This window comes from Mustela nivalis (genome assembly GCF_964662115.1).
Source record: "Mustela nivalis genome assembly, chromosome: 4".
Lineage (NCBI taxonomy): Eukaryota > Metazoa > Chordata > Mammalia > Carnivora > Mustelidae > Mustela > Mustela nivalis.
This window is the reverse complement of record NC_139023.1, coordinates 143,102,434-143,120,921: the sequence shown is the minus strand read 5'-3', so window position 1 is coordinate 143,120,921 and position 18,488 is coordinate 143,102,434. Positions and strand designations below refer to the sequence as shown.

The following is an 18,488-nucleotide window of genomic DNA, read 5'->3' as shown; positions in this document are numbered from 1 at the left end:
CCCCTCTGGCCATTTTGAAACGACAGCTGTTGTTTTAACCAGCTCTCCTTATGCCAGTGGCTTTCTACCTGTCTTCTCCTCTTACCTTTCTTTTCAGGTATTCCGAAAGGATTTTTCCTTTAGAAAAAAACTATTTTCTGGGCTACAAGTAAATTTCCATCTTCACTTCCTTCTATGATTATGTATCTCGTTCGAGCTGTTGCTCAGGCAAAATCTTTCTGTCCATCCTTGGCCCTTTCTCTCCTACACCACATCTAGATTGTCAGCCCGCGTTGTCCTTAGTTTCAGGATATTCTCAGGATAGAGCCACCTCTGACTCCTACCGTCATCATCCTGGCCCATGCCCCTGCTGTCTCTTACGCACATTACTGTAAAGACCTCTTAATTCATCTCCCTGCTAACACCAACGTATCCCTGTAGTTTACATTCTATACAGTGAGCAGGGTCAGCCTGTCTTTATGTTGCTTCTCTGCCCTAGGCCCTCCCTAATTAATGTCTCCAGAGGCCCAGGGCCCACCGTCCTGTCCTCACACCCACGTGGGCTGCTTTGCCCTGACTGGCCTGGGACAAGCCTACTCCATGCTCAGATCCTTTGCTTTTGCTGTCCCTACTGCCTAGTACGTTTCCAGTCTAGACTCACATGCTTGACTCCTCCATGTACTCTCAAATAGTCTCCACCTAGAGTCCACTTTACTGGAGATGTCCCCAGACATCTTACTTAAGGTGCCCCCTGCCTTATGCAGCTTTGATTTTTTTCATACTCTTAGTCCCATTAGACATACTGTGTATTTGGTTGTTTCATGGCTTCTTGCACTCTCTTGTAAGCTCCTTGAGGGCAGCAACATTGTTTTATTCAGTACTCTATCCTTTACACCTAGAGCATTGCTAGTCAGGGAGGAGGCACTTAATAAATATTTACTGAATGAAGAAGGGTGAAGTGCTTGCTCAGTGAGCTGGGGCTTTACTAATTTCATCATTCCCCAGGATAATTTAACTCCAGATCAGAAATTTGAAGAGACCTTCAAGATGAATAGTTTTAGTTTCATTTAAATTGTATATTCTGTCCTATCTTGACTGTATGCGCTTTACAAATGTGCAGATTCCCACTTAAATCAGCTTTCTGTTGAAAGTGTGAAGGTTTAAAGGTGGGGGGGGGATGCTCTTTAAAAGTAAAAGGTTAGTTTTGGATCTTCATTGATCTTAGTATTGGTGTATGTGTTCCTCATCTGCAGCGAACCGAGTTGAGGTGCTGGGGATGTTTATAAAGGTTGCTGAGAGTGGTACCAACAAAGGCATAGAAATTTGAATCATTCTTTCTCCTTGTTTCAAATGAAAATAACGTAGGAGATAATGTCCCAGAGAGCAGGCTGGCTATTCAGTAATTCTGTTAGGACCATTACCTAAACCTCTACATTTACTGGGCATGATATCATCTACTTCCATCCACATTCCTGAATTCCAACTAGTATTTGCGCTAGAACAGGTATCAGAGATTTGAGAAAAATCTATTTCTGTTCATTTTTGAAATATATTTTTTATTTTCTGAGCAGTCAAATGATTATATTTCAGTACATATTACTAGAGAAGTACATATTTTGACTACCTTTGCCTGAGATTAGTCTGTTCTCATATGTTACATATTTACAGCAGGAATGGCCAGAAATTAGATGATGATCAAATAGAAATTTGTGGAAAAAGTCACTTTTGCTTGGTATGGCAAAAAGAATAGTTTGAATATGTGTTTTTCCACAGCACCCAGCAATTAACTCAGTTCTCACAGTCTACCTGGAGACTGCATCAGTCCCAACAGGTGAAGGGCTCTGTCCCACAAGACAGTCCCTTCTTCAGATACCAGCTACAAATCAAGGTTATCACCTGTGCTTCTGACCTACTGGCTCTAAATTCGATGTTCCCTCATCTCCCTCCTCCAGTTTGATTCATTTGCTAAGAGTGGCTCACAGAATCGAGATAAAACACTTATTTATATTTACTGATTTATCATATAGAATAATATAAAAGTTAGAGATGAATAGCCACACAGGGTGGGGGCTGGAAGGGTCCCAGACACAGAAACTTCTGTCCCCATGGAACTGGGGTGTGGGGATGCACTCACATGTGTCCGGCCACGTGGATGTTCTGGAGTTCTTACAGAGCTTAGGCTCCAGTGCCCCTCCTGCCTCCCATTGCCAGAGGTCAGTGTGCAGGACTGAAAGGTCCAGCCCTCTGATTAATCAGTCTTCCTTGTGCGCTGTAGAAACCCCACCTTGCCGCCTCAGTAGCATAAATGCAAGTGTGCTCCAGAGGGGCTCTTTATCTGGGTACAAAAGATAGTCCTGCCACTCAGGACCTTCTGAGGCTTTAGAAGCTTTGTGCTTTATTCCACACATAGCACATTCACGATCTTGTGCAGCCACCACTACCTTCCATATCTGGAGCTCTTCTCATCTCCAAAGACTGAAACTCTGTATCTGTTGAAGACTACTTCCCCAGCTCCCTACCCCCTGCTCCTGATTATAGCCCTTCTGCTTTCTGTCTCTATCAGTTTGTTCTACATACCTTAAAAAAGTAGAATCCTACAGTATTTATCCTTTTGTGACTTGCTTATTCCATTTAGCATAATGTTCTCACGTTCATCCATGTTATAACATGTGCCCAAATTTCTTTCCTTTTTGAGGCTGTATAATATTATCTCTATCTTTATGTCACATTTTGTTAGCCATTTATCTGTCAGTGGGCACTTCGGTTGCTGCCGCTTTTCTTTTGTAAATAAGGCTGCTGTGAACAGGGTTATATAAATCTTTTAAAGTTCCTCTTTTCAGTTTTTAAGAGTATATACCCAGAAATGGAATTGCTGTATCATGTGATAATCCTGTTTTTATTTTTTTTGGAGAGCTGCCATGCTGTTTTTCATAACAGCTGCGTCATTTTGCCTTCCCACCAACAGTGCACAGGGTTCCAGTTTCTTCACATTGTCAATGACACTTCTTTTCTTTTTTTTTTTTAAGTTAGTTTTGTTTATTATTATTTTTTTTTTATAGGTATAAGGTGGTATCTTGTATTTTTATTTCCATAATACTTAGTGATTTTGAGCATCTCTCTAGGTGCTAGTTGCCATTTATATATACTCTTTGGAGAGATGTCTGGATAAATACTTTTAAAATTGGCCAACTTAGGAAACCTGTGATGCCTTGTAAGAGTGGTTTCTAGGATGACCATTCTTGCTCTTCTGTTCCCCCATGGAACCCTGCTTCTCCCCCAGGTCCCTTCTAGTTGACAAAATAAGCTGGAACTCCCCACCCCCACCCCTACCCCCTGGAATAGTCTCCTGACCATCGGTGTCTGTTTACTCCCAGAAGATGACACATTTTGAGGGCCTATGAGCAGGATTATCTATAGATGGGCTTCATGCCCTGGCCTACTTTTTTTTTTTTTTTTAATCTTTTTAAAAAAATTAATTAATTTATTTTTAATAAACATATAACGTATTTTTATCCTCAGGGGTCCTGGCTTTTTTTTTTTTATCCCCAGGGGTACTTTATCCCTTTTTTATCCCAGGGTTTTTATCCCCAGGGGTACTTTTTGAGAATCAGGTTCTTTTATGTTTTCTTTAATTGAAGTATGGTGGACACACAATGTTACATCACTTTCAGGTACAGCTATCAGTTGTCATCATAGAGCACTGCTACAGTACTGTTGACTGTACTCCCTAGGCTGTCCTTTCCTCCCCATGACTCATTCCTGCCATACCCGGAAGCCTGTACCTCCTCCCCACTTCATGCATTTTGCCCATCCTCCCTCCCCCTCCCCTCTGGCAACCATCAGTTCTCTATTTTAACGGGTCTGTTTTGCTTTTTTGTTCCTTAGGTTTTTTTTTGTTTTTTTTTTTTTAGGTTCCACAAATATGTGAAATCATGTGGTATTTATCTTTCTCTGACTGACTTCACTTAGCATAACAGCCTCTGGGTGCATCCATGTTGTTGCCAGTGATTGCCGCTCCCGCCCCCCCCCCCCCCCCCCCCGCCCTGCAAATCTCACTCTTTTTTTTTTTTTGTGGCTGAATAATATTCCATAGTATGTATATGTACCGCATCTTTATCCATTCATCTGTCAGTGGACACTTGGACTGCTTCCTGTCTTGGCTATTGTAAATAATGCTGCAGTAAGTCAGTCTTCTCAAAGTAGTGTTCTTGTTTCCTTTGGGTTAATACCCAGAAGTGGAATTGCTAGATCATATGGTACCCTAGCTGCCACTTCTTCTGTGCCTGCCTTCAGTCATGAGTCCTGAGGTGACTAGATTTCCCAAGTCAACTGTATTCTTAGAGGGTTTGTCAATGGAAATAATGGTTATGTGATTTTGACTGTGCGTGCATGGTTCAACCTTGGGTATTCGTTGGGGTTGGGGTGAGTTTTTCATGAAGAGCCATACTATTTGATGTTCAATCCTTGGGGTCAATCTCATAAAGGGCAGGCGCTGGTAAACTTTTTCTACAGAGTTAGATAGTAAAAATTACTTTTTTTTTTGTAGGCAGTCAGGTTCCTGTTGCAGCTACTCAGTTTGGCTGCTCCAACAGGAAAGTAGCCATGGAAGAGAGATGAACCAGTAGCTGTGACTATGTTCCAGTACAACTTTATGTAGGAAAACAGGCTGGGGGCCATATTTGGCATGGGGCTTAGAGCGTTGTGAACCTCTGATCAAGAGTTTCATTCCTCACCATCTCTTAACCAGCCTCTGTTGCTTTACCACAGGCAGATATCCAAGTGGAGCAGAATCGGCAGCACTTTTATGAACTGTCTCTTGAATATGTATGTAAGCTTCAGGAAATCCAGGAAAGAAAGAAGTTTGAGTTTGTGGAGCCTGTAAGTATCACAGAAGGTTATTCCATTGTTAGATTTTGTGATAAAATAGAAACATTTTTCTTCCTGGATCGATTTTACCGTTGCTGGGGGCCATCATGCATACACATGAAGCGCAAAGCATCATAAATTATAAAGGGTGAACACATCACCATGAGTCGAGGAATCACCTTACAAATTCGTGGTTCTCAGCCTTACTGGCACAGCAACATGTAGGGAATATTATTTCTCAAGGACTCGGCAGTCAGGTGCAATTTCGGCCACCCTATTGTAGGTCCGCCCTTTAAAGAAAAGTCCTGCGACATAAATGTCAGGTTGGGAGAGACAGTGGTGCTTTAATGGATAATCTTTCCTTTGCTCGAGTTTGTTCGGAAGCAAGCACACCAGTCCAAATTTTGGTACTTTGAACAATTATCAGTAACAAATCATTTCTAACCCAAGTAAGTTATGGCAACCTAAATTAGGAACCAGCAGGTGAAGCATTTGAAACTATTTTGTCAGTTAGTCTGGCTAATCTATAGACCTGTGTACAGACATGTGATTTGTGTTTGTGCTTATATGGATGTGTTCTAATAGCTTCAGTTCTTTATATATATATATTTTTGTGTGTGTATGTGTGTGTGTGTGTGTGTATAATGTGTACGGACACATGAATATATGTAAAGTGTAATTCATACTGTGGGTTTTAGTGAAAAAACCCCAAGAAACACTGGAATTCATGATTCTCAAGATTAATTTTAATGTAGGTGCTTTTGCCTATGATTTTTTCTTTTTCTTTTTTCTTTTTAAGATTTTATTTTTCTTTTTAATTTATTTGACAGAAATCACAATAGACAGAGAGGCAGGCAGAGAGAGAGGAAGAAGCAGGCTCCCTTCTGAGAGAGAGCCCGATGCGGGGCTCGATCCCAGGATCCTGGGATCATGAACTGAGCTGAAGGCAGAGGCTTTAACTCACTGAGCCACCCAGGCGCCCCTGCCCATGATTTTTTAAAAAAGCTTTACTGAGATAGAATTTACATCCCATACAATTATTCATTCCATGTGTGATTTTGAGAAGCAAAAAAACCAACCACTAATGATAAACTTAAAATCGGCATTCATAGAAGCAGTGGTCTAGTTAGATAATAGAATTAACTTTATTTCTTTATTTAAGATTTTATTTAATCAAGAGAAACAGAGATAGCGACAGAGATAGGAGACAGAGCATGAAGCTGGGAGGGAAAGGAGAAAGAAGCAGGCTCCCTGCCAAATAAGGATCCAGATGCGGGGCTCAGTCCCAGGAGTCTGGGATCATGACCTGAGCTGAAGGCTGACACTTAAGCGACTGAGCCACCCACACACCCCTAGAATTAACCTATTTTAAACAGAGAAATTCATCTCCATAAAGCTTTCTTTTATGTGAAATACTAATGAAGACCTGCATTTATTGAGCATTTACAGTGCTCATTGTTCAAGTCGTTGTTCTAATACTTCACCATGCTCATGTGTTTATTCCACACACTCACTCTATAAGGAGATATTTTTTATGATCCCACTAAGCAAATAAGGAAATAGAAGTTCAGAAAGTTTCAGTAATTTGCTCAAGGTCTTATAACAGAGCTGAAGTTGGGGATTGACCCCTGCTGGCCACTTGACGTTAGAGTCCCAGATTCCTCACTTGTGTAACACGACATTAGGAGGAAATTGAATTTCAAAATTTCCCTAATTCTGACCCCAAATCACTTTTTCTCACTTTAAATTCACTCACATGTTGGGCAGAAGCAGGTGCCCTTTAATCAAGAGAGGTAGGTGAGGGTAGGTCAGAACTCAGAGCTTAATGATCACCCTGTCTCTACCCGTCTCTGCCCCAGTCTCTGAAGGTCCAGAGACACCAGAGAGATGTCGCACTGCGCTGAACGCCACTGGAGAGAGCCGCTAGCTCTTCGTTTCTGTGATTTCAATTTCATTATAGATTATATTGACCTATGGTGATAAGATTTCAATTATTAATGAATGTAGAGATTCTCTTGACTGAAAGAACAAATGGGTGATATAGAACTCCATTTCTCCAGTACACTGTACTCTCAAAGCTATCTAATGGCTCTGATTTTTAAGGAAAAATCACAAACCTTTCATTTTGTAAAAGGACAAATTAATAAATAATATGTAGTTAGATTTAGTTGAATTCCAGTGACTTTTAAATTATCTTACTTCCAGTAGAATCATAGTGGGATGTGGGGGGCGAGGCGGGGCGCAATACATGACTGTTTCTATTCTTTTTTTACCTCTACCCTGAGTTTTTTGTTTGTGCTAATGTCATTTTTTTCCCCTTTGTCTTAGATGCTGTCATTTTTTCAGGGAATGTTTACTTTCTATCATCAGGGCCATGAACTTGCCAAAGACTTCAATCACTACAAGATGGAACTACAGATCAACATTCAGAATGTAAGGAAATGAAAGCTTTCTAGTATAAGAGGATGTTTGAGATGTGTATTCTCATTTTGCTATATGAAAAGCCTTAAGCTAAGACCAGGCTGAGCTGTTGGTGTCGAGAAACTAAGGCTACGTTGCCACCTTCTGGTCAGTTCTCAGTGTAACAAACTGCTCTTCAATTAGGTGAGGCTTAGGAATTCTGCCACCTGGTGGCTCTTTTTTTAAAGATAGTGAATTTGTTTTAAGATTTGTTTTAATGTATTTTTCTTGTCTAACTTTCAGGTAAGTCATTAGGTATATGTTTTTAATCAGGAGTCCCATAATTTATTTTTATTATTTTTTCCAGTTTTATTGAGATGAATTCATATACGTACATATACATGTATATGTTTCAGTTGTACAGTGTATTGATGTGACATATCTATTGCAAAATGATTACCACAGTGAGTTTAGTTTATGTTTACCACTTCATAGAGCTGCAGAAGAATTCTTTTTTTGTGATGAGAAATTTTAGGGTCTACTCTCTTAATAACTTTTAAAATATGTCCTAAAGCAGTGTTAACTGTCAACATATTGCCTTCTGTAGGGATAGTTGTAAGGGTAAACTTAGTTATATAACTCTCAGTCTTTCGTGGAGAAAACAAACAAAGGAACACTCCCCTTTACATGTAAGGCATTTCAGTTGTTATGACCTCATTTCTATTACCTGCGTATCTTACTTGATTTTTAATCCCAAGTAGGCATCTGGTTCAAGAGGAATTTCTTCCCTGTGTTTATGCATACTCACTAATGTATTGAGTTCATGGTTCCTGTTGGTTTATGATTTAGGAGAGCAGTATCAAATAGTATAACATAGATGATATTGATCAGGAGGTGGTGGATGTTTTTCCTCTCAGGACTTAAGTTGACTTTGAAAGTGTCCTCATTGAAATTCTTTTCAGGTTATGTTTAGTATAATGTTAGACCTCATTAGAGAAAAAAAAAGTGAGTGAGTTTTGGGACAAGCACATTCTAGCTCATCCTTAAAGACATATGAAGGATGGGACTCTGTGCCTGACTTTGAATTTAATCTCATCATTGAGACTGAGGAAGAATGGTTTTGTGTAGATTTTGGTTCTAAGTTTTTTGTTTAGTTCCCTACATTTGGGAGTGTAGATCAATCTCTTTCTCTCTCTCTCTTTTGGTAATTCAAGTATCATTTTGTATTTGTAGATTATTTGGATGTTGAGCTGGGTTAAATAACTAAAAGAATATCCACCCCCACTCACACCCCCCACTATCAGTGACTATAGTGGAACAGAATTCTAAAAAAACGTCAAAATGTATCTGTATGTATAGATTAGTTCTAATTTTAAAATTGTCTCTGTAGGTAGTAGAACAGTCTAATGTTGCTGCGATTTTTCAGAGTACTTTTGCAGTTTTGTAAAAAGAATGTAATATAGTTGGTTTAGAAGATTAATTATACTCTCGATTTTTTTTTTTTTTTCCCTCTACCACCTGGCTGTATAACTTGTGGAAATTTACTTCTCCTGTCTGGATGTCATCTGTCAAATGCAGGGCTGGCCTGGATGAGAACCTTCAGGCAGAATGGGTTCCATAATTTTTGAGGCCAGTGTAAATGGGAAGGCAGGATCCTTATTTTAAAATGAGGAATTTCAAGACTGTAACAGCAGAGTATTAAACCAAGCCTGTGACTTTCTGAGCACAAGGTCCTGTGTTGTTACACGGGCTATGTGCCCATGAAGCTGGCTCTGCCTGGATATCTGGGGTGAGGGGTGGGGTACATCGTGTCTCCCAGGTGCTTCCATGAAACTATCCCTGCACAGCTTGCTTGTGGATGGACGTAGTCTGTAACACTCCTGTGTAGTACAAGGGATATGGTTACCTTATTTACACCAGAATGATTTTGAGAGATTAAATATTTCAGTGAAAATGAGCAATGCTCGGTCATGAAGTTTTAGAAGCAAAACCTAAAAATAAGCTATCCCTTAAAATGGTTTGGAAAATAACTTGGTTAATATCTTTACGACATTCTGAAGTTAACTTACCTTTGATAACAGTCATTTCCCATAGAGAAATGGGCAAAGAATGGTTGGCTGGAAAATATCTCTGTATCCTCTGCAATTCAAGGGTCCTCATCAGTAAATGGCCCTAAGAACTCTTCTCTAAATACTCACCTCTTTTATTCTGTGTCTGATGCTGCTCCCAGAACGCTTTCATCCAGAGCCTCCTCTTTCCACCTCACCTGCAGTTCTGAGAACACCTGGTCCAGGTGTCTCTGCTGTTTCTGTTTGTTCCTAGTTCTTTCTTTTCCCTTCAGAAACACCAACACCTTTGAAACGTGGGCCACTCCTTCTGTGGTACCCGCCCACTGTACCCGAGTGTTGCTGTGCTTTGGTCATTTCTTGGCCATTTTGCTCATTCCCTGATGATACCAGCTTTTAGTGTAATAAAGGGAAAAGGCTGGCGATAGAAAACTACAGATTACAAAAATCCCAGTTATATGTCTTTTTTTTTATGCAGTGTATATTTATCTATTAAGGAAGTAGACCCAAATATTAAAACCTTAACATTAACTATCTGGGTGCTTTAAAGATATGGATAATTTTGGTCAACTTTTAAGTATTTGTAGTAAAAAACAGCAAGATCCTTTTATAAAATCAGAAAAAAGGTAAAAGTTACTTAAAAATGAAAACAACCTAGTTTTCCCCATCTGGTTTCACCTTTTCTGTTGTAAAAATGGTAACACCTCTTTTATTTTTTTGAAAGCAATTTATTCCTCTTCGACTTTCCATAATCCAGAGTAAAACATGAAAAGCAAAACCGCAAGATGGCTTTTAGAAAATAGATTTTCAAGAAAAATATAAGTTGCATCAAAATTGAAGTATATTTTAAAAAACTAAATTTAAACTTTTGTTATCTTTATCCCCAGAAGAATGTGGGGAAAGAGAAACTAGAATAGAATTCTTCCTAGAAGGAAATATAATTTGAGAAATCTTAGAATTCATGAAGAATCCCCAGAAGAGCCTAAGAATAGTTAAGATTTTAAGAATATGCCCAAATATTTTTGCTACAGTGTTGTGAGAAAAGTAGAACACTAAAACAATAAATTACTTTTTTTTTTTTTTTTGAGGGATTGGAAGTGATTGTGTAAAAATATGAAAGTGCTTATTTCTGAGAGATAGATTTATGGTCACTTTTAATCGCTTTTAAACATTTTCTTTCTGCCCCCAAGGCAGAACTGTTTATGCTCCTTCTCTCTTTCTATTTTATAATGTTGTGGATTCGTTTTTATATTCTGAAAAAATTTTTAAAAGTATACTTTCGCTTACAATCAGCTTTACAACAATTAACTGTTAGTCTGATATTGAAGATTTTCCTTTATCCTTTGACAGGGAATAACTGTCACTTTATGGTGACAGTGTAATAGTCATCGTAGTATGTAGTAGTAATGTCATCTACATTTATTTTGTTACTGTGGACCAGCCATTACCCGTGTGCTTTATTTGGAATTTGCACATTTCGTCTTCATAGAAGTCCTATGATATAGATTTTGTCATTCATATTTTATAGATGAGGACACTGAGGACAGTAACTTCCTGCTGTCCTACTGCTTTTGGGTCAGGTCCAGCAATGGAACTTGGGTGGACTCCTTCCAAGTGACCATGGTGGTTGGTTTCAGATTCTGTGCTGGGATATAAATGGGTCTCTCATCACATGTCTGGGGCCTGTTAACATAGGAGCTGAGGAATGTATTGCCCAGACCTCAGCAATTTGTGGGTAACACAAGAGTCCCTTCAATTGTAGAAACAAAGATTTAGGCCCCACGGGTGAATCTCCTCTTACCAGTTCTAAACTGTGTTTCCCTCATCCCCATGGAAGGTATCTTACATGGGATTTAGACTCTATTACCTTTTCCCCTGGAGTCTGTTGCCTGCTGTTCTTTTTCTGCCACCTCCCTCTGCACGGGGACGTTTGAGGGGAATATGGGGATTCCAGTGAGGGTGCGTGTGTGTGTAGAGCCTTACCTCTTTTCTGTTATGTTATTTTGCAAGGTTACTAAAGCAGGGCTGCATGGAACCCACCCTCATGGTTTACAGCTGTTCATGAAACCTTTTTTGTATTAAAGATTTTATTTATTTATCTGACAGACAGAGATCACAAGCAGGCAGAGAGGCAGGCAGAGAGAGAGGAGGAAGCAGGCTCCCCGCCGAGCAGAGAGCCTGATGCGGGGCTCGATCCCAGGACCCTGGGATCATGACCTGAGCTGAAGGCAGAGGCTTAACCCACTGAGCCACCCAGGCGCCCCGAAAGTTTCTTTTCTCACTGAGCAGGGAGCGCACTGTAGGGCTCTATGCCAGGACCCTGGGATCATGATCTGAACCAAAGGCAGATCCTTAACCACTGAGCCACCAAGGAACTCTCCTTTTTTGTATTTTTAATTATACTTTGCCTTCCTTTCCTCTCTGAATGAGGTCATGGGGCGAGGATGGGAAAACTTAAACTGGCTATCTGTGCTTGGAATCAGCCTTTCCCCTCTGCCTTGAAAGCTTTATTTCTGGGTATAACACTGTGTAAAGCTCCTTCTCTCTCACGTCTTCCTTTTTCCCTTACTATGGGAGTGAACCTATGTTAAGCCTGACTCACCAGGTTTCTAGACATACTCAAATGTGTCTGATTTCCAGCCTGGTCCTCAGATTGAATCCTCCTCCCAAAGAGGTGATGTAATAATATATTTAATTTATAAGCCTTAATTTAAGACTGTTTTATTTGGAAATATATTTAGGAAAGCATGCCAGGAAAGGAATTTCCTTTTCCTTTTTATTGACAATGGATAGCACAGACTATCTTAGAGGTTATTTTGAAGATAAAGCACCAAAAAGTATTTTCAGTTGTGCCAGCCACAGTGTAAACACTCTACAGGTCACTTACTGTACTGTTTCCAGTCTAACATTGTTATTATTTGATGATAATATTTACCTGGAACTTAGAATTGGAGATTGTGAGTTTCTAGCCATTCTATTATTTATATTCAAATTTTAAAAAATGTAGGGATACCTGGTGGCTCAGTTGCTTAAATGTCTGCCTTTGGCTGAGGTCATGGTCCCAGGGTCCTGGGACTGAGTCCTGTCCGGTTCCCTGCTCCACGGGAAGTCTGCCTCTTCCTCTGACCCCCCCCTCCCCCCATGCTCTCTCTCTCAAATAAATAAATAAAATCTTTATAAAAAAATAAAAAATGCAATTTTCACTCTTATTCATAATTTACCTAAAATGGTAAAATCATTCTCCTCCCTCCCCAGTGCAGAGTCGTATGCATCTGAGAAAGTCGGACAGTAAGGCAGGTGGTACTCCGCGGCGAGGTCTGCAGCAGGCAAAGTGGGGATGATGGGGAGTGGGGATGATGGGGAGTGGGGAGGGTAGAGAGGCAGCCTGCAGAAGAGACAGCTGAAGTGTTTGGGAGATTGATTATATGGAGCAGATGTGTTAATTGAACAAGTAAGTAAATAGATTGAGAATAATGGGAGCTGGAGTTCTCACTCTCTGGAAAGAAATGTATCAAATCAGGAAGGGAGGGGTGCCTGGGTGGTTTAGTTAGGCTCCTGACTCTTGATTTTGGCTCAGGCCATGATCTCAGGGTGAGCAGGGAGCCTGCTTCAGTCTGCTTGAGATTCTGTCTTCCTCTCCCTCTGCCTCTCCCCCTGCCTGTGTGTGCTCATGCACGTACTCTCTCTCTCTCTCTCTGTCAAATAAATAAACAAATCTTCCAAATTGGGAAGGGATAGGCTAGAAAGAAACTGGAGTATTGGATTGGGGTTACACTTGTTGGTGTGAACATGTGAGTTTTTTTTAGTATAGCGACACATAGAAATGTATGTATGTAAAGGAAAACCCCACCTATCTTTGTGTACATATATATACATCTGTGTAGTTTTTCTGTCTGCCAAGAACACACAGAAGTAGTGACACCCTTTTAACTGTGACACACTGCGACCAGACTGTATCAGACTCCTTTTGGGACCAGAAAGTAAGGAACTACACAATTAAGGGAGTGTCTCAATAGATTCAAGATTCAGCTAGAAGGGGCCCCTGCTGGTCCAATCCCAGGACAATTTGAGCATTACTATAAGTAATGAAAGTATTGGGTGCAACTCATGAGATTAACAGGAATGTCAACGTGTGTGCAAGTGTGTGCTTATGTGTGTGTGTGCGTGCCCGGCATCTGTATACATGGCATGCACGTATCTGTATCTGTGTGTATGTACAGGCATGCCTCACTCTGTTGTGCTCTGCTTTTTTAAGCTTCAAAGATCCTGTGGGGTTTTTTTTGTTTATTTGTTTTTGTTTTTTACAAATTGAAGGTCTACGGCAATCTATGTCATACAATGTTGTGTTATTTTTACAGTAGCAGTTGCTTACCTTGTCTGTCTGTCTCATATTTGGGTAATTCTCGTGATAATTCAGGCTTTTTCATTATTATTACATTTGTGATCATGATCCATGATCTTTGATGTTACTATTGTAATTGTTTTGGGGTGCCACAGACTGTGCCCGCATACGATAGTGAACGTAATCAGTGAATGTGTGTGTTCTGACTGCTCCACTGACCAGCCGTCCCACACCTACCCCCATCTTTCTCCCTCTGCTCAGGCTTCCCTGTTCTCTGAGACACAACAATATTGAGATTCGGCTGGTAAATAACCCTATATTGGCCTTTAAGTGTTCAAGTGAAAGGAAGAGTCACACATTAAATCAAAAGCTAGAAGAAACCTTAGTGAGATAGACATGTCGAAAGCTCAGATAGGCTGAAACCTAGGCGTTTTGCCCCAAACAGTTAGCCAAGTTGTGAGTGCAAAGGAGAAATTCTTGAAGGAAATTAAAGGTGCTACTCCAGTGAACACATGGATGCTAAGAAAGCAAAATGCTCTTATTGCTGTTATGGAGAGAGTTGGAACGGTCTGCATAGAAGATCAAACGAGCCACAACATTGCCTTAAGCGAAAGCCTAATCTAGAGCAAGGCCCTAATTCTCTTCAGTTCTTTGAAGGCTCAGAGAGGTGAGGAAGCTGCAGAAGAAAAGCTGGAAGCTGGCAGAGATTGGTTCATGAGGTTTTAGGGAAGAAGCTGTCTTCCTAATGGACGAGTGTGAGGCGGAAGTGGCGTGGGCTGATGGAGAAGACACAGCAAGTAGCTCCATCCAGAAGCTCCAGCTAAGAAAATTCATGAAGGTGGCCTTGCTACACAGCAGGTTTCAATGTTGATAATGTTTGGCTTCAAAGCTTCAAGGGATGGGCTGACTCTCTTGTCAGAGGCTAATGTAGCTGATGACTTTAAGTTGAAGCCGGTGCTCATTCTGAAAATCGTAGAGCCCTTGAGCATTAGACCGAATCTGCTCCACCTGTGCTCTGTGAATGGCAGGAACAACAAGGTCTGGATGACAGCACATCTGTTAACGGCGTGCTTTACTGAATGTTCTAAGCCCACCATTGCGAGCTAGATGCCACGAAGAACATTCGTGATTCACGGGAAGAGGTCAAAATATCAACATAAGCAGGAGATTGGAAGAAGCTGATTCCAACTCTCAAGGATGACTTTGAGGGGTTCAAGGCTTCAGTGGAGGCAGTAACTGCAGATGGGGTGGGAACACTAAGAGAACCAGAATTAGAAGTAGAGCCTGAAGAAGGGACTGAATTGCTACAATCTCATGATAAATCTAGAACAGATGAGTTGCTTTTTATGCATGAGCAAAGAAAGCGGCTTCCTGAGATGGAAGCTACTGCTGGTGAAGATGCTGTGAAGGTTGGTTAAAATGACAACAAAGAAGTTAGAACATTCCGTAAATTTGATTGATAAAATAGCAGCAGGGTTTGAGAGGGTTGAGTCCAATCTGGAAAGAAGTTCCATCATGGGCAAAATGCTACCAAATATCATTGTTGTCTTATTTCAAAACATTGCCCCAGGGGCACCTGGGTGGCTCAGTGGGTTAATAAGCCTCTCCCTTTGGCTCAGGTCATGATCTCGGGGTCCGAGGATCGAGCCCCACATCGGGCTCTCTGCTCAGCAGGGAGCCTGCTTCCTCCTCTCTGCCTAGATCTCTGCCTACTTGTGATCTCTCTCTGTCAAGTAAATAAATAAATAAGTCTTTAAAAAAAAAAAAAAGGCCCAGCCACCCCAGCCTTCAGCAGCCACCACCCTGGTCAGTCAGCAGCCGTCAATATCAAAGCAAGATCCTCCACCAGCAAAATGGTTATGACTGAAAGCTCAGATGATGGTGTTTTTTTTTTTTTTTTTAAGCAAATAGCATTTTACACGTAAAATATGTACATTTTTTTGTTTTTTTTTGATATGTACATTTTTAAGAAATAATTCTATTGTGTACTTAATAGACGACAGTATAGTGTAAACATAACTTTTATATATACTAGGAGACTCCAAAATTCATTTGACTTGCTTAATCACAATATTCACTCTATTGCAGTGACCTGGAACCAAACCTGCAATATCTCTAAAGTCTTTATATATATAAATATTATACACACACCGACACACATTCAGGAAGAAGTGAGTGAGGGTTGAGAGAAATCTAAGTGACAAAGGAGGCAAATAAATAAAATCAGGGTATCATTGGTATTAAAATGGTGACAAGAAATCCTGGAGGCATGAGAACTAAGAAGGGAAGGAGGGGACCGACCGGCCGTTAATAGATGAGTCCCACCCTCCTTGCAATCCTGCGTTTTGTTCTAGTACATATATATATATATATATATATATATATTTTTTTTTTTTTTTTTTGTACTCTCAGCTTGTGTTTAAGATCTGAAGCGTCTTCAGATAAGTTTTCCACTTTGCAATCCACATTTATCAGACTCCCATTCCCCTAAAAATAATGCGTACCATTCTACCATTTTGCTGTTCTAGGACCCTTGGTAACCTCTTTCATTGCAGGGAGGAGAGAGGAGGGATTTCAATGAAAACGTTTTTTTTTATCTCCACTTCTTCACAATTTCACATCAGCAGTTTTTGGGTGTTAATACAGTTATTTTAGAGTGTGGATAAAAGACATGTCCAGAAACTTGGCGGCGCTGACTCATCATGCTTGCCTCGTTAATTTCGTCACTTCACCTCGCATGTATGTTTCCACTGTGTCTGTGTGACAGAGATATTAGCACTCCAAGTCTCCTGGGTTTCAGAAATGTGATTTGTCTCTCCAGATATCAAAGACATTATTCGTACATGAGATTCCTTCCCCCGCTCTCCTTTATCTGAGAAATGTCATTTCAAGTGCAACTACCATGACCTGCAAAAAATGACCTCATATTTATCATTTGGCAGAGAAGAATTAACTTTTTTAGGTTCTGAGTACCTAATACTGCTGGTATAATACTAGTGAGTCAGATTGATTGTGCAAAGGAAAGACTTCCCAGATCTTTTATGACCTACTTAAAAAAAAAAAATCTAAGATTTAGTAATATTGTGGGATGTGGAGCTATGAATTCTTATGTTGAATAACACAAGCATTCTTGGTGTTCAAAGCTTCAAGAGTAAAGAACCTTCAGTTACCTTAGCTTAGACTCCTCTATTAGCTATTCTACCACTAATTTTTTTTTCTTTTAACGGTAATCTTCACAAAGAGACACACTGGAAGTGATGGGTATATTTCAAGAATTTTATAGGAAAATCCCACCAATTTAATTATAGTTATCCAGAGACTTAAAAATGTACATGGAAAAGGTCATATGAGAACTTAAAACTTACTTTTTTTTTTTTTAATCTATTTCAGACACGGAATCGTTTTGAAGGAACAAGGTCAGAAGTGGAAGAGCTTATGAACAAAATAAGACAGAATCCCAAAGACCATAAACGAGCAAGTCAGTTCACGGCAGAAGGCTACTTGTATGTACAGGAAAAAAGTAAGAGGACCTCCAGCAGTGATAAATAACTAATGAAAAATTACTTTAAAACTCTTACTGTAATTACTCCTTTTTGGAACAGTTATTCCTACCACTTCCTTTGCCCCCTCTTGTCTTAGAAGGTATATTTTGTATTGTGGGGGAAAACACATTCTTGCTCTAGGGAGAGGACAGTGAAATTAGGAACTCAAGGAGCACCCCACTTTCCAGATGCACCCTGGAATTCTGCATCACACTTGGCTAAAACTTGCTTATAAGGATGCCAGAACTTGGTGTAAGGCTGAAATCGAGGCGAGGTATTTTTCCTCCCTTCCCTTCATCCCTCACCGTCCTTATCACCTACGCACACGCATATGCACATTCATATACATATGCACACCCTCCCCCTCCCACAGCCCTCCTTCTCCATGCTCAAGTCAACAGGGACATATTCCTCCTATTCCTTTACATCAGTTCTTTCCACACCGATCTGAGATCATTTGTTCTTGCTAAAATTATCAGGGTGATTGCAGATGGCTATAAAAAATAGTCCTAGATGGCATTCTAACTTATCTCATGGAATTTTTAGTATTGTTGCTCTCAGTGGATATGCGGTGTATAAAGTGTCCTTATTTTGAAAATTAAGGCACCTAAAAATTCTTACAGACTTTTTGATAGTTTGGTCGTATTTTAACTGTTCAGCTTTTAAACTTTACTTCATTAACTGTAGAACCCGAGTACTGTTTAGTAGACGGGAGGCGAATGCGAAAATGTTTCTGTATTTGCTGTTTTCCTGCCTTCCCACACCTGACTGTAGCCCAGCGCCCTTCAGTTTTCAGTAGTGTGGCTGATTTACAAGACTTTCCAACCGACTGCTGGAGTAGGAGAGTGTACTCAGGGAAGAGCTGTGGGGTAGCTACGCTTCCAAGTGAAGTTAATGCATCTGTGGCCGGCACAGTGGGTCTTTTTCCATTTGTCCTTATTCAGTCTGGGCTTCCCACAGTCTTCATGTCTCACAAAGAGGAGTTGCATGGCGAGTAGAACTTGGAATCTTTCTGATGCTTTAGCTTTTTAATCTCAGTTTGTTTTGAATTGGAAATAACTAAATTAATGTGTAGGTTGGAGACATAAGAAGGATAGAATTTTTGTATTATATGCCCCTGATGAAAGTTATAGGAGACTTTAATTTTTAGATTTATAGCTGTTGTTCAACTTACTGTCTTTAAGAGGAAGTGGGCTGAGTCTAGTTGGAAGAACAGAATGAAAACATTAGGGGCAACATCTACTCTTATTAACTGCATGCCAGATACCTCGCTAAACTTTTTATACACCTTGT

The 18,488-nt window shown here is 40.2% G+C and overlaps 1 protein-coding gene across 1 annotated transcript in view; it reads left to right on the top strand.

The window, feature by feature from the left end:
- ARHGAP10 (Rho GTPase activating protein 10) overlaps positions 1–18,488 on the top strand; it is a 321,844-nt gene that overhangs the window by 117,369 nt on the left and 185,987 nt on the right. Inside the window, exons 6-8 of the mRNA XM_082728962.1 lie at positions 4,747–4,857; positions 7,174–7,278; positions 17,044–17,173. Of these exons, the coding sequence (XP_082585088.1) occupies positions 4,747–4,857; positions 7,174–7,278; positions 17,044–17,173 (346 nt within the window). The remainder of the gene's footprint in view (positions 1–4,746; positions 4,858–7,173; positions 7,279–17,043; positions 17,174–18,488) is intronic.